The sequence below is a fragment of the Telopea speciosissima genome, chromosome 9 (genome assembly GCF_018873765.1).
Source record: "Telopea speciosissima isolate NSW1024214 ecotype Mountain lineage chromosome 9, Tspe_v1, whole genome shotgun sequence".
Taxonomy (NCBI): Eukaryota; Viridiplantae; Streptophyta; class Magnoliopsida; order Proteales; family Proteaceae; genus Telopea; species Telopea speciosissima.
The window spans coordinates 11,345,146-11,366,104 of NC_057924.1; the positions used below are offsets into that span (position 1 = coordinate 11,345,146).

A 20,959-nucleotide genomic window follows, 5' to 3' on the forward strand; every position below is an offset into this window, starting at 1 on the left:
TCAAAGAAAACTCCATGCAACCAAACAGGGTGAACTTACTTTATCCCAATACTACTCTGAACTCCATAGTCTGTGGCAAGAGCTTGACTACTATGATAACTTTCAACTTGATTGTCCTTCTGATATTACTAAATTTCAACATAGGGAGGATAAATTCAGGGTATATACTTTTTTGACTGGACTTAATGTGGAATATGCTCAGCTTCGGTCTCAAGTTTTGAGTTGTTCCCCTTTTCCCAATTTGGAGCAAGCCTACTCTATGATACAGTTGGAAGATACTCGTCGTTCCACCATGTTACCACCTACACAGCCAGAGAGATCAGCTTTAATTACTTCTGGGGGTGATCCTTCTAATACTGGTACACGTTCCTCGTCTGAGAAGGAACCTCTTAAATGTTCCCATTGTGGAAAAGAACGATATACTATGGATTATTGCTGGAAATTGCATGGTCGGCCTTCTGACTCATCTGATGGTCGTAGTGGTGGTCGTGGTCGAGGCCGTGGTCGTGGTTGTCGTGGTGGCACACAAGCCCACCTTTCTGAAGCTACTGAAACAGCCCCTACTACCACGCTTTCTGCAGAAGAAATTGCTGTCTTTCGTCGTATGATAACCAACTTTGGGTCTTTCACATCTTCATCTGCATCTACCTCTACCTCCACTGTGGTTCCCTCTTCTGAATCCAACCTTGTTCTCTCCAAACCAGGTATTTCTTTTGCTGGTCATTGTGATTTGGCATTATCTCATCCTTGGATAATCGATTCCGGAGCCACTAACCACATGATTGGTCAATCTAATTTATTTTTTCGCTATTCTCCTTGTTCTGGCAAAGATAAAATTAAAATAGCTGATGGTTCTCTTTCCTCTGTATCAGGGAAGGGAGCCCTCCATTGTTCCCCTTCTTTATCCTTGTCCTCTGTTTTGCATGTCCCTAAGTTAACTTCTAATCTGCTTTCTATCAGCAGTTTGACATCTGATCTCAATTGTAAAGCTATTTTTTATCCTTCACATTGTGTCTTTCAGGACTTGGGGACAGGGAGAACGATTGGAACTGATAAAATGTGTGGTGGCCTTTATTTGCTTGACGATGATCTTATCTCCAGTACTGCTGCTAAGTCTGGCCAGGCTTTGACTGCTACTTCCGCTGGCCATCATTTATCTGAATTGCATCGATGGCATCGTTGATTGGGACATCCACCTTTAGGAACATTAGCTAAAATTTTTCCTGCTTTATTTCAGCATTGTAATCCTCACTCTTTAAGGCTTGTGTTTTTTGCAAAACAAACTCGTTCTATATATTCTAGTTCAAATAAAAGATGTTCCAAGCCTTTTTCTATGATTCATTCTGATGTCTGGGGTCCCTCACGCACATCCTCTATTTCTGGTTTTAAGTGGATTGTCACCTTTATTGATTGTCACACACGCACCACTTGGGTTTATTTAATGCAACACAAAAGTGAAGTGTTTTCCTGTTTTAAAGTTTTTTATAGCATGGTTCAAACTCAGTTTCAAGCCACCATTCAAACTCTCTGGAGCGACAATGGTCGTGAATATTTAGATGGGGCATTTCAATTATTTCTTGCTAATCAAGGTATTATTCATCAAACCAGTTGCGTTGACACTCCACCCCAAAATGGAGTGGCTGAACGCAAAAATAGACATCTTCTTGATGTAGCTCGCTCTATTATGTTTGAAATGCATGTTCCTTCTCATTTTTGGGGCGAGGCTGTTTTAACAGCCGCTTATCTTATCAATAGAATGCCCTCTCCCCTCTTGACCTTTTAAAGGGGTCTTCTTCCTATATTATTCCTCCCAAAATTTTCGGGTGTGTTTGTTTTGTTCAAAACCACTATGCCCTTGGCAAACTTGACCCTCGCGGTCTCCGCTGCATTTTCATTGGTTATTCTCCCACCCAAAAGGGATATAAATGTTACCATCCTACATCTCGTCGTGTTTTTGTTTCCATGGATGTCGTTTTTCATGAAGCGGTGGCTTTCTTTCCCTCCTCGGCACCTCTTCAGGGGGAGTCTACATCTACTCTAGAAGATGTGCCGATTACTATTCCTCCTCTACATGAACCTATTGATGACTATCATGTACCTTTAGATGATGATGTCCAGGGAGAGCAGCAGGTACAGCCAGAGAAAGACTTTAGTCAGCAGCATTATCGAAAAAAAAAGGGGCAACGACAGCCCACCACTGCAGTATTACCACACCAGGAGTTGTCCTCTGAACCAAGACCGAATGACACTTTCTTTGGTAATATTTCTGATCCTTTAGATTCCGCTCCTTTGGATCCTTCTACTATTATTTCCGATCCATCACTTGACCTATCCATTGCTCTTAGGAAGGGGAAAAGGTCTTGTACGCAACATCCAATCTCACAAGTTGTTTCGTATGAGTCTTTATCCCCCTCATTTCATGCATTTGTTTCCTCTTTATCTTCTGTTTCCATACCACAGACTTGGCAGGAGGCATTTGCAGATACTAGGTGGAAAGAGGCCATGGTCGAAGAAATGCAAGCTCTTAAGAAGAGTGGTACATGGGACCTTGTGACACTTCCACCACAAAAGAAGAGTGGTACATGGGACCTTGTCACACTTCCACCACAAAAGAAGACTGTTGGCTGCAAGTGGGTCTTTGTAATTAAACAAAAAGCTGATGGAACTGTTGACCATTTTAAAGCAAGGCTGGTTGCTCGCGGATTTACTCAAGACATATGGGATAGATTATTTGGAGACTTTTGCGCCTGTTGCCAAAATGAACACTATCAGGGTAATTCTCTCTTGTGCAGTGAACTTAGGATGGAGTCTACAGCAGCTTGATGTTAAAAATGCCTTCCTCCATGGTGAATTAGAGGAGGAAGTATATATGGATGTTCCTCGTGGGTTCTCATCTGCTGCAACTCACGGCAAGGTTTGCAAACTTAAGCGGGCTTTGTATGGTCTGAAACAGTCACCACGTGCATGGTTTGGTCGCTTTCAGACAGTGATGTTGACATTTGGTTATAAACAAAGCAACGCAAATCACACCTTATTCATCAAGACATCGGGCAGCATTATTACTCTCCTCATAGTATATGTCAATGATATAGTCGTAACTGGAAATAACCCTGCTGAAATTTCCAAGTTGAAGACTTATTTGGCCAAGGAATTTGAGATCAAGGATCTCGGCATACTTCGCTATTTTCTGGGGATTGAAGTGGCCCATTCTTCTCAAGGGCTATTCTTATCTCAACAAAAGTATACTCTAGATCTTCTTTCCGAAACTGGCATGTTAGGCTGTTCTCCTGTGGATACTCCCATTGAGGCAAATGCTCGTTTCCGAGACATTGATGGAGAACCAGTGGACAAAGGGAGATATCAGAGGTTAGTCGGACGACTAATTTATTTATCTCACACTCGGCCTGACATTGCCCATGCTGTGAGTCTTATCAGTCAATTTATGCATGATCCCCGATCTAATAATCTAGAGGCAGTACTCAGGATTTTGAGATACTTGAAGTCAACCCCTGGTAAAAGAGTGTTATTATCCCGTCATGATCATCTACAAATTGAAGCCTACACTGACTCATACTGGGCTGGTTCTCATGATCGAAAATCCACCACAGGTTACTATACATTTGTGGGTGGAAATTGTGTTACATGGCGCAGCAAGAAGCAAACAGTGGTGGCCCGTTCCAGTGCAGAGGCTGGATTTAGAGCTATGGCTCTTGGTATTTGTGAGCTATTGTGGCTCAAAACCTTGTTACAAGATTTGAGAATTCCTATTACTCGGCCTATGCGACTCTACTGCGACAGTAAATCAGCAATAAGTATTGCCTATAATCCAGTGCAGCATGATAGGACGAAACACATTGAAATTGATCGTCATTTTATCAAGGAGAATCTGGATAATGGGACTGTTTGTGTTCCTTATGTGCAATCTAGAGAACAGTTGGCTAATGTGTTCACCAAAGGATTAAGTGGAAAAGTTTTTCAACCTCTAGTGTGCAAGTTGGGCATGACTGATATCTATGCACCAACTTGAGGGGGAGTGTTGGAATATGGGTATTTGTATGACATGGGTCGACCCATGGGGTGTTTTTCTTATTCTAGTTCTGTTCTGATTATTATTATAGTCAGTTAGTTAGAGTTAAGAGTTTTATTTGAATTGGTTTATGCTTGAACTTCTATTATAAATAAATAGTGGAGGGCTACCACATTAGTAAGCCATTCAATTATTTCTTCAGTTAAGGATAGGGTTAGGCCTTCACATTTTAGTGTCTAAGCCTATTTTTGAGTCTTCTATAAAAGTTTGTAAGGGAGGCCAGAATTGTACATGAATTTGATTAATGAAATATTGGCTTGAGGGGGAGTGTAGGAGCCTTAGTTTAGTTTATTTTAGTTCTATACTTAGTTTTTATTTTGTGTTTTTAATTGAACCGGTTTACATTGGTTGCATCCAATTGGTCTAATTTAAGTGAAGTGCTCCTATTGGCTAAGAGGTTCTTATATCCTATTGGCTAGTAGAGAATCTTCTTTTATTTCAAGTAGTTTAAGTTGTTTTAAGTCATTAGGGTCAATTGAGTCTTTTTATGCTTTTTGAATTGTTTGAAATCACTTAATTGTACCTCTCCACGATTTTGGATGGAGATTAGAGTTGTAATAGCTTTAGGAATTAGGCCTTTAGCCTCCTATTTAATAATAGATCGTGGGAGAGGCTCCCCCACCAATTATGTTTTAAAAAATCGTTTTTTATGCTGCTGCCATGAACGCTGCTGCTTGCTCTTTGAGAGTGTTCCTTGTGGGTAATATCAAGGAGGCCTTGTAAGTCATATCAAGGTGGAAGGGATTGGTGGACTCCGATCGACTCCTTGCATCTATTAAGATCGGGAGGTCCTGCTCAAGCTCATCTTCAAGCTGCCATTGAAGAACCTACAATGCAGTAAGTTATTTTACTGTTTTAGCATTCCCCTTCTTCTTCTAACCTTCCAACCTAAGCTTCCAATAAAACCCATCGATCCCCTTTAAACCCTAGATCATCTAAAGTCTGTCCAGCACCATTCCTTCATTAGAATCCACCCAAAACTGGATCACAGCCTTACACCACACCCTACACTCGACCCAACTCCCAGCCCCAGCTATCCATAAAAACCTTAATTTCCCTCACCATCATTGAAACCCAGAACCCTAAACCCTGTCCAGACCTAACCAGCCTACAGAATTTAACCATATTACACCCGAACCTTCCCCATACTGCCTTTATCACTCGGCCAGAAGCCCTGTCCAGAATTCCCCCTCCCAACCCTAAATTGATCTCTTTTCCTAAAACCTAAAACCCTAACCCTAGAATTTCAGAATTTTAATTTTCTGTTTAAACCTATTTAAAACCTATATCATTAGCTTCCTTTTGACCTGCACATCATTACTAAATAAAACCCTAGATCAACTCCTAGTCCTAACCCTAATTCTACCTTAGTTTACCTATTCTGCCCATTTGAACCAGCAGCCTTGTTGGTGATCCTATTACCCTGGTTCCTAGTGCGATTACTCCTACCTAGGACTACATCAATTGCTACATCAAGATCATTGCTTCCAGGGTACATCTCCATCAACCGAATCAGGAGCAATCCAAAAAACAATATAGGAGAACCTAGGGTTTCTCAAAACCGTAAGTGCTGCTCGATCTCTGTTTCTCTCTATTCTGATCGGCTTCTCTTTATTCAGGAGATTGTTTATTCTTGATTGCAGCTTCATAAAGTTACAAATTTGTGGGTTTATATTTATTACTTCTCTTGTGGTTACCAATTTGAGATTTCGTTCTCCTCCAACCATTGAGATCCCATTGTTCTCTTCGGGATCCCATTGCTTTCTTTACTGTTCTTTGGAGATTTTCTATTTGATCCTGCCTGGGATTAGACCTAATCTGGTTCTAGTCTTGCACTAACCAACCCCCCCCCCCAATCATTATCTTCTGCAACTCCCCAACTGTTTCGGCAGCCCCCCAACCACCAAATATTTACTTGTTTCACCACTCCAAGCTTCTGAAACCCAACCCCCACAGTGAGGTTCTTCGACTGACTCTCATCAACTTCTGCAAAACAGAATCTTTCTATCTCTCTCTCTACGATTTCTCAAGTTGGCATAGATACCCCCAACTTGAGGAACCTCAGGTGTAATTTAGGAAAAAAAGAAAAAAATAAACAATTTAGGGAAGCACTGAACATAAATTCAAACTGAGAGGAAGACCTTTGAAACTTCTTATGTTATACGTAAAGTACTTATTACTTAAGTTCATTTGATCAAGCAATATGATCACTGATAAAGTATTCCACAAAACAAATTATGAATATTACTACTGTGGGACGTCATCAGAATCTGAAGCTCCAGTGTCCGGATCACGAGGAAGCCTTAGTACTTCCAGTTCATTTACCAAGATTTTATACTTTATCAAAAGGCAGACGAAATGTTGACTAACAAAAAGCCCCATTGATATTTACCTTCCTGGGTGAAAATTTTCTACTCCCAAATCCTCATCCCAAAGAAATATGTAATCATAAATGGAGACGACATCAGGATGTAGAAAACGCTTAGCAAACCACCTGGAATAATAAACAGAAAAAAAATAAATAAAAAGGAAGGTGAGATCAGGTCATTACTATTGTTAGGAAATCAAGTTGCCAAGACCATAGACCTAGCCTACTGCATCCCATACCCTGTAGTCAAATGCTAGAGATGTGAACTGTTGCGTCTGAAAGCATGATCATAAGAAACCAATGCATATGGTTATTGGTTAATTGATCCTCTTACTGCCGAGCAACAGCATTAGTTGTCACACTCCAATTGGCCAAGCAGAATTTGAGAAGGGGGGAGAGGGAAAGAGAATGGGAGTTTGCTTTCTATTGTTTGACAAGTTAATTTTGTCGGTGAACCCTTTTGGAGATGCCATATTTTAAACCCACACACGTTGCCTCCACATCCTGCCAAGATTGTGTGCCATTTTGCACCACTAGATGGTCAATCTGAATTGCCTCCAAACTACGTTGGCTGGTTTAAATCCTACTATTAATAACAGCAGAACATGCCATATTCAAACAGCGCATTGAGCCATTGCCCACTTGAGACCTAGACAACTGACCAGCCTAAGGGCTAAAAGGTGATACAAGTCCACACAAGGTTTAACTAGGGGGTTGCCTAGGCTTTCAGGCATGTGTCTATGTGACAATGCAACAGCTTAGGTTGGTATTTGGCAACACTACTGCTTAATTGCTTTGTGTAAAATTGATAATTAGAGGGTTGCCTAAGCTTTCAGGGATGTGTCTATGTGAAAATACGACAGTCGACAGCTTAGGTAGGTTTTAGATACACTACTGCCAAATTGCTTTGTGTAAAATTGATATTTTTAATACATTACCCATATTCAAGAGCCAATTGAGAAAGTATTATATAGTATATTATTCCCCCACCACACGACCTAGTTTACTAAGTCATCAACGAAGCCTCCTAGGCTATTGGCCATGTCATTGTCTATGCGTTATAGCATTTTTCTGCATTTTCACTACCCAACAAGAACGGGATTTGTAAACATCAGTATGGAGGACTTACCATTTTGTTTGGTTGAGAGCAACTATGTGAATGACCTTGTTATTCCACGCTAAATCCCGCCAACCATCCACATTACCATCATAGTGAAACAGTATAACAGTAAAATTTTCTGCAAAAAACTGAGATTCAAAAAAATTAGAGACAAAGAATGCTCTACTCCAAGCTGTGTAGAACAAAAATAAAAACTATACCTTTTGAACAATGGTATCAACATTTTTTTTCTGCTTAATTCCAGCTGGAATTGCCAGTAAGCTTGGATGACTAGGAATATCAACCTGGAAAATGGACACTGCCATTACTTGGTGTTCAAACAAGTAAAACATCGCTAGAATAAAATTTAATAGCAAGGGTAAGAGGAATTGCATCTTTTAGGGGGTAAATAAGGTAAATATCTTATCAATACACGAAGGGAAATGCAAATATTCAAACATACAAAGATTCACAGCGTTAGCTAATTCGCTTTTTGGAGTATGTAAGTCACCATCTCACTAATTAAGCAACCACATCACCAAGGACTCTAGGCCACCGCCTATCAAGTCACGTGGTCTCAAAGGACTCATGTACCAGGAACCTCATCTACCACATAGATAGGTCGATCCACCAAGGATACCAAGTCTATCATGATACTACGTCTCTCAAGAAGACGATTACCAAGTCTATCGTGACACCACGTTTCACGGGAAGACAACCAGTCAAGGATGAACACTAAATCAACCAATACACTTTAGAATAACCTATCGAAAATATTTCTATACACGAGAAGTAACACGTAGTCTGTTACTTCTTGAATAGAAGACCAAGAGAACAAACGTTCCCATTGATCCACCAATTCCAATAAAGTATCCATGTTTCTTCAGTCCTTGAAGCAGCACAAGGAAGCATGATCAAGTACCGGTTCAGCGCAACAAATTTCACGATATGTCAAAATTGATTAGATCAGATATGATACGAGTGAGCCGTTGTATGCCAACATAACCTCAGAGTACGCACAGATAAACTGTACATGTTCAGTGGAACAGGTCGGTTAACAATTCTACATTTGACTTGACAAAAGAGTTGGTGATGACCCATTTCTAGAACTATGATGAACCAATCAATATCTTGTTCCAAAAATGGTCCTTGACCATAAATCATCTGGGAGGGAACATTCTGGCTCTAAATAAAATTGGACTGGCATGACATAAAATCAGATAATGCAACATAAAATAATCACATATGGACATAAAAGCAGCAGGAGAGAAAACTGAATGCCCTATCTCCCATATACAGCCTCTCGCAAACAGCAGATTACTGACAAATGTTGTTAAGAACGTATCATAACTGATGCAGAGCTGAGGGTGTACTCAAGGAAGAAAAAGGTTTCTGCCTAGCTGGCAGCCATGACATGATTTTTGTCTTGGGTTGTTTTAGTCCTTTTGTCTTATTTGAGTCCTTATGTTATGGTCCAGTCTAGTAGTCTAGCTGATGTTATTTACTTTCTATTTCATAATTAGAAGTTGTCTACAATTAGCTCACATCAGTTTAGAAAATGATTGTCTTGTACTCCAAGCAAAAGGGGACCAAATTGGAAACTTTCTAATTTTGGACCCTGTTGCTCCTTTCTAATATTATATAAAGCAACCCAAGGGGCTGAAGAGCCCACGATTTTTGCTCAACTACTTCGTTGCTGTTTGCATGCTTGCTTCCATGGAGTTTCCTTGGTGTTTGATCCAAGGTGGAAGGGGCTTGTGTTCGATCCAGTTGACTCCTTGCGGTGGGAAGCCCGGGAGACTGATTCAAGCATAGTTCTTCAACCCTTCACTGTTCTACAGCCATTAGAAGATTGTCTTCAACCTTCAATCCTCTCTGCTGCAAGTTTCAGACCTATTCTCTGGTTAGTTTCTAATTCTGATTCCTGACTCCTCTGCCCAACCCAGTCATCAAACCACCCACAGCCTTTGATCGGGTTTCACCCCTGAAGAGTGGATCACTCAATCCAAATCTCAGCCCTTTTGGAGCCATTGAAACTGCTGTATTCTCCCTCCATCATCCCAACCTGCCCTGAGATCGAGTCCTGCAGTTTTCAGCAATGGGCAGGTAGGAATTAACCTGCCGGCTCCATATAGACCCTTGGTATTAGATCCTATTTTGTTTCAGACCTTTACCCACAGATCCCTATTCTGTTCCATCCCTTTAAACTGTTATACTGTTTGTTCCCTATTCTGATCCTTTCCCTTAACCCATCAACCTTACCACAACCTGATTATACCATTCGTGTGACTTATTCCCTGGTATAAGATCCCATTCTGGGACTGACTGAAGCTTTCACTTCTGTCCTACATTAATAACCCATACTCTTAGGGCTGAGCAATCAATGATCCAAAGCCTGGTCATGAGGAAAGATGACCCGTTGAATTGTTAAATGTGTGTTGACAATGACTGTTTACAACAGGTCCAGTTTGTCAGACCAAGTGGCTGACTATCCATATGTTCTAACGATACATGAAGGGATATCAAGGACATTAGTCAAATTTCTGCTCAATCAAATGCCTCTTGAATCAGCGGGCCACACCACATTTTTCTGCAATTCGAGTAAGCTAGATAAGCAATAAATTGGTTTTTCTCCTCCAGCAACCAGCTCAATGTGGTAATCGTCCATTGTAACGATCAAGGCTCATAAGTCCATCAGTCCATCAGTCCACACAATTGTAGAAGATTTGGTAGCTACCTCTACCCCTGCTTCCATAGGCGGATGTAATTAGATCAATCAAATCCTGATATCGATATGCAAGGATTCAGGCTAATTAATCCGTTTATTTGGAGAGATACTGATAATACTCTACAATGTTACAAAGACATTCAGGACATTAAAATTATAGCTATCCTTGGGTAGGAGGAATTATAAGAAGAGGATTGTACTCACCTGCAACTTTTGTTAAGAGTTTATGTAATTCAATGTAATAAGGTACTTTGGGTATTATGATGTAATGTGTTATGTTGTAATGTTATTTTTACTTGTTATGTGTGTCTTGAATTCTCTGACCCGTTTCGAAGAATGCCCCGCTCCGACATTTTTTGGGTGGCGACCCGAATGGAACTTTTCCTGAGATCTGTGATGGTAGCAGAGCGGCCCAAGCTCGGAGCTCATCATTGATCTCGTTGGGGGGGGTGAGGGGGCGAAGCCCCTGTGGTATGTTTGACCCGACCCGATGGATCGACCCTGATCCGATGGAGGAGTATTTATGTTCTTTACCCGCTTTGTTGTAAAGAGTGAGAATTTTGGGGTTTTCGATTTAGGGTTTCTGGTAGAGAGAAGCAGCACCGTTTTGGGTGTTCTTGAGGGATCTCCATTGTAACTTTCTCCGATTTACATAGTGAAACAGCTTCGGCTTCGCCCATGGAGCCGTGCATGTAGCACACCATACTGGTGTGTGAACCACGTTAAATCTCTGTCATCTTGCTCTGTTTTTGCTTCTTTTCGTGTTTTCTTTTGGTGTTTTGCTCTAACATTACCTTTTACCTCCCTTAGCTAACATATATTAGCATAGGGTAAGGATGTAATTTCCCTTAATGCTTAGTGAACCAATATAGTGGAGAGTAAGCAATTACTCCCACACAACTTGCTACCACATTCTTCTTCTTCTTCCTCCTCCTTAACCTCACTTTCTCCATTTCTCCTACTCTCTGACATTGCTTGAATCCTAACGTGGTTCAGAGCGCACTTGTGGTCTTAGTTTGAGAGTCATTCTCCGAGCCCCCCATTACCATTTCCTCTCATTGGAACCCTAGATTACAAAGGTTAGCGCTGCATTACTCTCTCATCCAACCTAAAGCACGACCAAAACTTACCTTCGATCACTTCTCTTCATGAGTTGTTGGGCTTCATTTGAGTTAAGTTGTGTCAAACCCCAATGCCATTTTCTGAGAAATTCATTTATCCCTACAAGTTCACGACTATCAACTCCACTGATCCACCTCAATTGAGCTTATGCTAGGACACTATTCCACACTACCCAATGATCATGTTTCTTGTCTTCCTACCATAGAAAGTCTCTTTCTGAATTTTCTTACAGCAAAACTATTGAAGTCATAAAAAAGGATATGGGTTAGGAAATGGAATAAAATATTAAACAGAACTCTACCAACAAGGACAAACTTGCAACTTAGTATAAGCATCCTTTTTCCAACAAAAGCCTAAGGGAACACCACTTGATAAGCCACAAGGATGCAACAGTACCCAACACACACGAATAGATTTCGGTATCCATATACCAGTTATTTAATGGTTTGTGACTTTGTGTCCAAACATCAACAGCCAATTAACATAACAATCAAATCTAATATTCAACAAAATCAAAGCAATCTACTCAGATTCTACAATTCCAGACACTGAAAAACTTGCAGTTTATTAAGACCATAGTTTACCTTTGACCTGGAACGACTTTTCAACCATAAAGGCTTCAGCTCCAGATCTGAGTTTGCTTGAATGATACCATGAGGTAAATAGTCCAGATTGACAGAAGCCAGTTCAGAATCCTAGATTACCATAGAATAGACTTCTTAGAAAATAATGAAGTTGAAATGTGAATTACAAAGATATTCAACCATGCAAACTGAAAGAAATCACTTCAACAAGTTTGGGAGTAAATGTGACGATCACTGAGCAATTCTTAACTGATAACAAGGACCAAGAAGGTCGCATTATTTCTTTTAGGTGAGCTCGAATCAAGTAAAGAGTAATATCAGAGAGAAAACGAAAATAGATTTCACAATAAAGGTGCAACAATTAAGATTTTACCTTTAGTGTGCCAAAAGGACGAAATCTGTTTTCCATCTGTCAGTTTCATAGAATGCCAGTACCAAGCCACCAAAAAATACAGCCATGAGTCCAAGTTCAAGAGAGCTCTATAAATACCACCCAAAAAATGAAGCTGGGTGAAATTTAAGGCAGTGTTAGGTATGCATTCTCGGAATGCATTCTAAGTTGATTTCACATTCTTGGATGATGAAAATAGTTGTTTTTATCGCCTGAGAATGCGAAATCTACTCAGAATGCATTCCAAGAATGCATACCAAACACAACATAAGGTATCTGTCGGGAAAATATATAATCATCATGGCGATTATTGTGTGATATATAATAATCATGGTGGTCCACCAACAACGGTTTGCAAATGATCAAGTCCTGTGGTCCCACCCACCACCACTCAATGACTTCCATATACGAGATTCGTCATTCATTCTTTCTTTTTATTTATGTATTTTTTATTATTACTATTGTTTCTTCTTTTTTTTGGGGGGGGGGGGGCGAGGTGTGGTGGGAGGTAGGGGAGAGAAGGGTTTGCGACCAAGTTGGGTAGAGAGAATCATATCTTCCATTAGCATGCTATCCCAAGGATTCACCTTAGGCTATGTTTGGCTGGCAAGAAATAGATAGACAGAAAAGAAAAAATTCAATTTTTTTCATGACTCAATAATTGATTTTGTGTCTATCTCTATCCTCAAATTTTTTTTAAAAAACGAATATTTTCTCCTCTTTTCTATCCATTTCTTGTCAACCAAACATAGCCTTAAAGACCCATACATTTTCCTTACCATAGAAAGATACAATAATAGAAGGATTGATAGTATTCATATACCTCAGCATGTTGATACTGATAATTAGTGGTTCTCCACACAATGACCACCATAAGTATACACACAATTACCATAAAAGGCAGCGGCTTCATCTTAAAGCCATGTGTACCCTGCAATCAAACCCATTATACATAATTCTTAGAAACTAAGACCCATCAGATATAGCACAAGTAAAACTCATATGTTCCTCCCAGCAATAAGGAGAAGGGGAATATTTAAACAGAGTCTCTTACCCCATCAAAAGAGACGTTTCTGCTTCTTGGCAGCCATATCCAAGGTTTTATCGCCCTCATAGACAACCACAGCTTCTACTTTTGCTCAAACATTCTGTGACAAAGCATGCAAACCAATAACGAAATTAGCACTGGTGCAAAAGTGCCCAAGCAGGCACATTCAGCAACTTTTTAGAAACCAAATTAGAAACACGAAAAACTGATTAGAATTCCTATGCCATTTCCACGAAGGAACCATTTGCTGGTACTTAATTCCAGCTCAAAACATGCAACGGATCACTTAGCTAAGTTAGGAAAAAGCAAAAGCTCATTGAAGGGATTTATTCTCTAAAATGGAAAGGCACCACTCAGATTACAAAGCTAAATGAGAACAAACTTTTTTTTTGGTAGAATAAATGAGAACAAACTAATGGATTAAGAACAGAACCGTTAGAACACTATAAGAGTATATTAACACAAGTACAAAATACCTCATATTCGGATAAGTATGCTGCAAATACACAGAAGAAAAACGAAAAAGAAGCTAGTGACACTCCAGTTTCAGCTACAACCTTTCCCCTTTTCTCTCATTAAACAGAACAGAAAGGAACGGAACGGAACTAAAGTGGGGAAGGATATCAGTGGATAATCAAAAATTACTGGAATAACCTTCCATCCAAAAAAAGTAAGAACCAAGATAGCAGGAAAACCTTCTCCAAACAGAAATCTTAAAATGGAGAAAAAGAGGAAAAAAATTTTGAATCCTAAAAACAAGAAAGAATATTGAAATAAATTGGTTTCACCTTTTCTATTTTCGACTAGGAGTAGAAAAACTCACAAGAAATTCTGTTCCGCACCAGAAAAAAAAATATTCGTCCCTCTTTTTCCGGCGGATCAAACGAACTATTACACAGAAATTCCCTCGAACCAGATTCCTTTGCAGGGATAAAATTCGGTCTATGTTCTTTGTAACTGCGGATTAAGTGAGAAATTTCACGTCTGCTGGCGGGAGATTTGGGACGAGATTGCTTTTCTTCTACTTTAATCCCGTCCTGAAATTAAACCAGTAGCTTTTCGATACTAATGAATGGAAACTTCAGCGATGAAGAACGAACGAATCTGTTAAGCCAAATCTTTTCTTCAATCTAAAAATGGAAGAAATTAGATGGAAACAAACAAGTTCCACAGGAAACTTTCCTTGTAGCTCACTCTCGTTACTCTGACGCCCAGAAGCTTCCAAGCAAAACAACTGGATCTTTCGCTTTTTTGTAAAGGACAAAAAAGCTTTGCTCAAAATTGGAAACAATGTCGGTGACCTCTGTACATCTGAACGAAATCCAATCAGAGCAAAGAACAACAACAATCTCAGGAGAAGTAACAAAGAACTAGATGATTCCCAAAGATTCAAAGTCTGTATCACGAGCTTCCTTCACTCCTTTCCAGGATTCTCTCTCTCTGCCTCCGAGAAGAAGAGAGACAAAACCAAGGGAGTCGACAGGACACAGGGGGGAGAGGAAGAGACGAAGAGACGAAAAGCCACAGAAGAGAATATAAGAAGAGGCAGAGAGCTCTCTTCTCTTCTCCTACTCCCTTTATTTTTGAGAGAGAGCTCGAGTATTTGACACACGTAAGGGTCAGATGCGCCAAATTTTACGGGGAAACTGCATGAGCTTTTCTCCGACTGACTAATAACAACTGATCCATATCTTTGTGTCGTTACATTTTATTTTATTTTCGAGTCCCTCATTTTTTATCGAAAAAGTAACTTCTTTCGGAATCTTCTACGTCAGGAAAGGCAATCGTTTCAAGGTTATTTTAGTAAATAAATAATCGATAATTCTATGCCTATTTACCAGGATACCCTTATATATGGCTCGATAGGGTTCCTAACGCAACTATTTTTCTTTTTTCTTTTCCCGGCGTTCACTATCACACATTGTTAGTTTTTTTTTTGTTTTTTTTGGTAAGAACACATCATTAGTTTAATCTACTAGGTTAGATTACCAAAAAAAAAAGGTTATCATCCTTACACGTGTGATTAGTTTATGATGTATACTCATGCCACCTGTCAAGTCCACATCAGCAGATCACCTAATATCGTTGAACAGGTGAACTGCCCTTGTCTTTGTTGACAGTTCTAGGTTTGGATTTTGAAACCGTTGCAAGAAATCAGTATCGAACAAGGGATTGGTTCGGCCGATACCGATCCAGGTTGTCTTGGATCCGACTGAGATTTACCTTGGTTTTATTCAAAAATTCAATATTTTTTTTACTTTTTTACCCTTCAATCGTATCAATTCACCAATAATGGTTCGGTTTGTTTAAATTATTTAATTAAATGTTTTGGTAAATGGTTTTCAATTTGATTTTGACACATTTATTTACATTTAAGAGTGTTAAATGATTTATTTGGTTAAACAATGTAATTTGATTTAAACCCTTTAATTAAATGATCTCAATTTTACAATTTCGGTTTGATTTTAACATCCTTTGGTCCAAAAATCATGCAGCCAGCACCTCAAACTATGCCACCGGTCGGTTTTGATAGGAATTATTTAATTTAAGGATGATATAAAAGTCCAATCACGAGATATTTTTTAGACGGACCAATCACAAGAGAAGAAAAACCTTAAAGTAAGAAAGGGGTTTGGGGAGGGGAGTTGAACCCTTTCCCTGTCACTTTACCGCGTGAGTCAATTAGATATGCTTGAACTTGCGTCCTATGACCGCAGTTGCGATTGTGAACCAATGGTCATAATCTGACGGCTGTGGGTCCAGATAAGAAGATTTTTTTTTTGATAAACAGATAAGAAGATTTGATCCGCGGAAATTGTTTTTTTTTAGTAAATTACGCGTCACCCTCATGATTTTCAAACGAAACTCAGATTATCCCTTGATTTTTGAAAAAACTCAAATCACTCCCTTTTTTAGACTCTAATATGATAAATTAATCCCTATCGTTAGTTTTATGTTGTTAAATGATGATATCAACCAGTTAAATAAATTTAAATCTCTAAACTATCTTTGACCATTTAATTCTAATGTTTTAGTATAAGGATAAAATAGTTCTTTCACACTAATAACTAACAATAAATTAACACTGTTATTATAGAGGGAGTGATTTGAATTTTTTCAAAAACGAAGGAATAATCTGAGTTTCGTTTGAAAATTAGGAGATGACATGTAATTTACCCTTAAAAAAATAAAAGTGCAATCGAAGAATCTGATGACATGTGAAATAGGTTATTAATATACTCCGATTAAGGATCGGATCTAGTTGCTTACAAATCGTAGGATTTTAAGCATGGAATTAAGGTTTGAGCTAAGGAGGATTTCCTAATATGGGGATAGTTTGATAATGAGTTTATTGTTAATCTATTATTATTTAGAATTTAATTAAAAGAAATTATTGATGATGGAATAGTTAACCGGGGAAGGTTTTGGGATTCCAATTTACGAAGTGGTTCACTTGCTTTCATGCGAGGCGGCGAGACCCAGTGGGTCGAAAAAAAACTAAAATCCACTAGAAGACTATAAACGAATAAGTACAAAAGTCCAGTTAAGACTTTTACTCCCCAAAAACAAAAAAGTCAGTCATTTAATAATTCATTTTCGATTTCCTAATGAGTGATGAATACTGATAAGGTAAACCTAAAACTTTACTTTATTTTGAAAATTTTAGTTTTGGATTATTAAAAGGTTTGGTGTTAAACGACATTGCGTATTGAAGACGGTGGTCTGGTTCTACACGTGGACACGTGGTGCCCGATGCACGGCTGTTGGTGGGCCACCGACATTTTAATGGGTCTTAGTTCCCACCTAAATTAGATATTACTCTCTTGGGATTTCGATCTTTATCTATCTCATGCTTATCTTATGATATTATCTTTTCTTGGTTTTTTTTCCAAATGCCTCCCTGAAAATGGCTAAATTTACAGTTGTCCCTCTGAACTTTCACTAATTTCACATGCATCCTTACTTTCCAAACTAAGTACCGCTATGATCCCTCCCGTTAGACAGAGACATTATGTTATAACGGATCCCAATTTTTAAACATTGTTGGACCATTCTACCCCTTGATATGGTAAATGAAAAAAATACCTTTACCTGAAAAAAAAATAAAAATCCAACCCATCTTCCCCAAACCTCTGCAATTTTTCCCTTTTTTTCAAACCCCAAACGATTTTTAGAGGAAGAACTCATTCGATCAAGCACTATTCGACTTAAGATTTCAGATCTACTAGTATGTACCCAAAAGATTAGGCACCGACAGAGAACTAGCAACCTGAAACTGCACTTGACGGTAACTTGCATAATCAATGGGAAACCCTGGTTCTTCCTCTAAAAATCGAAGGAGTCATTGTTAAGGTCTAATTGTCTAAAGCCAAAGCATCAGCATTAGATGGTTATGAGCATTAATTCAGGCCACATAAATAAGAAGGTTAATTAGAGCATTTCAAAACAGAGGGAGTTGGAGAGATTCATATTCTTAAATTGAAATGAAAGAAAGTGCAATAAATGAGATTTAATTCAGGGTTTGACCTTTGTTTCTTTCTTTTCTGCTATCAGAGTTCAGAGATCAAAGTATTGTTCCTTCTAGGTGCAAGGCTTGGATTTTTTAAAAAATTTTTTCCTTTTCTTCCCTTTTCTTGGTACTAAATGTAATCCCAAGTGAGGCAATTTTATGGAATTGGAGATCAGAAACAATGTAGTTTACTTCTTTTGATCGAAGGAGTTCATCCTCTACAAGTTTAGGGTTTGAAGAAAAAGAGAAAAATTGCAGAGGTTTGGGGAAGATGGGTTAGATCAGGTAAGGGCATTTTTGGAAATTAGGTAAGGGCATTTTTGTCATTTTACCTTATCAAAGGGTAGAATGGTCCAACAATGTTAAAAAATTGGGATCCGTTATAACATAACGTCTCTAACTAACGGGAGGGACCATAGTGGTACTTAGTTTGGAAAATAGGGGGGCAATTGAAATTAGTGAAAGTTTAGGGGGCAACTGTAAGTTTGGCCATTTTTAGGGGGCATTTGGAAAAAATCCTTGTATTGTAACTTGATCTGGCCGGGATCCGACTCCTCTACTTCCAAGCCGGGCAGTATTTCCGTGGGCCCAGCTTTGCCCAGCATACAAGGTGGGCGGAAAGTACCGCCTTACCCCCGCTCGGGCAGGGCGCTCGGGCAGGGGCAAGGCGGTACTTTTCACCGCCTTGTATGTGGGGCAAAGCTGGGCGCATGACAGTACAACCTGCCTTGGAAGTAGAGAAATCTCTTCCCCTGGCCTGTGCAGACAGGGCCTATCCAGGATGTGGACGATACAAGTCCGTTCCCCGTTTTTCAATGACGAATAATTGGCGTCTGTCTCTTCCCTATACCCCCTTTCAGATATAGACATTATGCTCTGTTGGTTAATAGGCTAATTAACTCATAGCCTCAGAGATTTGTGGGCTATGATTTTCGGGGATTGCATTTGGAGCCAGCCACATGTCGTCCATCAATAAAAAGGATTTTTAGTGCTATATCACTCCTCTATGCTACTTGCCTTTTAGGGAAAAAAATTTCCCATTGATCCAAAATGTACCATACCTCCATTCACACACACACTCTCTCTACTTCCTTTGACCATGTGAACAGTGAAAACCCATGTAGATGACACTGTTGGTGCCATTAGTGTGGCGTGTTAGATTCCCCACACTAACGGTGTGGGAAATCCTCTCCCATTGGATTAGGTGGTGTTAGGTTCCATTTTCATCTCTCATTTAATGATTGGATTGAGTTTTCCTTCACCTACATTTAACTAAGAACCACCCACCACATCTTTTTGTTCTATTGGATAGGACTCTTTATACATTTGAGAGGTTAGGTTCAACACTCCATACAATATGGAGGAATCTCTTCACTGTTAATGAAACTTTCACCTTAATGCCAAATGCTACATACAATTTATTATTATTATTATTATTTAAAATAATAATAATAATAAACTTTTTTTTTTAAGTATAAAAGTTATGCTTTTTCTTTGAGAAACTTTCTTTTGGTCGATCTTTACTTGAGAACAAACGGGGCTTAAATAGCAATTAATAGAAGCAGGAGTTAGGAATTAAATTTACATTTTCACTTGTTGCAAGAGTAATCATCAGCACATGGCAACAAATCATAGTCGGTGTGGAATTTCACCTTTGCTTTAAGTATCAGACTCTCTATCATGGCTTCCATGAAGCAAAAGTAAACAAACCTATTGGGAGGCATTGCACAAAGAAAATCCCTCAACACTGCAACACAAGAACTAGACTAAAAACAATTATGGAACCGAAGGTTACTCTTGAAAGTTTTTTTAATTTTTTTTCTCTATTGATTGAATACTTGAATCCATCCCTTACATGGATACAAGGGCCTCTATTTATACAAGTTTCTCTCCCTAACCCTCTTCCCAAAGATTTGCCAGATGGCTTTCCTTCTTCGTCACGTCCTCCCCCAGTACTTGAATTAGGAAACTCTTTAGAAGAGCAATCATCTCCTCCTTTCCAGGGACTCAGAATCTTCTTTTTACACGTGAGTAGTGGTTAGCAGTCACCATCCATCAGGGTTCTTTAAAACTGATCTTGCTGACGTGTCTAACCCAACGTAACTACCACGCTCGTGGTCTGATTAGTCTTGGACGAATACTGATTTCTGTGGCACCAAGCTACTCCATGTGTTGTTCTCAGATTGGATGGATAATATTTGGTGTATCAGGAGGCAAAAACCGATTACCTTAGAGGGCAACTTTGATATTCTAAAATATCAAGGGAGAAATAGAGGAGAAATTTATTTTTCTGGGAAAACTAGAAGAGAAGTTTTGAGCATAGTTGGAAAATCGGGTTTTGATTGGAGCTAGTCACCTGAGTCGAGTCAAAATTTTGAAAAATCCGGTCAAGAATTGTGTAGACTAGGTCAAGGTAAAAAATGACATGACTGGGTTAGTCAAATAAGACTCGGTATTTTTACCCGAGTCATGACAAACTCGACGAGTTTAGTCATTTAAAAAAAATCCATAAAACCGGTTCACTTAAAATTTGAGTTGAGTAAATAGTAGATCCGTATTCTAGAACAATAAGAAACACTCAACTCTTCGACTCTCTTCTCTTGTTCAATGGTATAAACTCAAAATGTATTGATATGTGATTCATTATTTTAATTGGCTTTTTCCCATATTTTTTCTATTTTTTACTAATTTATACATATTTATTAAGGAAATTTACGAAACACCCCCTGAAAATGGGTCAAAACTCGGATCACCCCCTGAAATTTGAAAATACTCAGATCACCCCCTCTATACTAACGGAGTTGGTCTGCTGTTAGTTATTGATGTAAAAAGACTGTTTTACCCTTGTACTAAATCATTAGAATTAAATTTACAATATTACCCTTTCCTTCATCTTCAACCTAATTTCATCCTCTTACTCACACCTGTAAGTTCGCCGGAGAGTCGCCGGAGAGAAGGAAAAAAACAAAAAAATCAAGAGACAACGGTCTCCATTGGAAAATTTTGGGGTTTTGATTTAGTC

The 20,959-nt window shown here is 39.0% G+C and overlaps 1 protein-coding gene across 3 annotated transcripts in view; it reads right to left on the reverse strand.

The window, feature by feature from the left end:
• LOC122639309 overlaps nucleotides 1-14,810 on the reverse strand; it is a 41,259-nt gene extending 26,449 nt beyond the window's left edge. The window contains exons 1-8 of one of the 3 annotated variants that reach the window (XM_043832132.1): nucleotides 14,777-14,810; nucleotides 13,434-13,527; nucleotides 13,203-13,310; nucleotides 12,362-12,397; nucleotides 11,989-12,099; nucleotides 7,776-7,859; nucleotides 7,585-7,703; nucleotides 6,480-6,581 (exon numbers count right to left, since the gene is read on the reverse strand). In XM_043832132.1, coding sequence (XP_043688067.1) covers nucleotides 6,480-6,581; nucleotides 7,585-7,703; nucleotides 7,776-7,859; nucleotides 11,989-12,099; nucleotides 12,362-12,397; nucleotides 13,203-13,310; nucleotides 13,434-13,493 — 620 coding nt within the window. In that variant the 5' untranslated portion in view covers nucleotides 13,494-13,527; nucleotides 14,777-14,810. Of the gene's footprint in view, nucleotides 1-6,479; nucleotides 6,582-7,584; nucleotides 7,704-7,775; nucleotides 7,860-11,988; nucleotides 12,100-12,361; nucleotides 12,398-13,202; nucleotides 13,311-13,433; nucleotides 13,528-13,649; nucleotides 13,775-14,215; nucleotides 14,246-14,776 lie in introns of those variants that run through there. The other 2 variants (XM_043832134.1, XM_043832135.1) reach the window with 2 other exon arrangements.
• Between the last annotated feature and the right edge of the window lie 6,149 nt (nucleotides 14,811-20,959).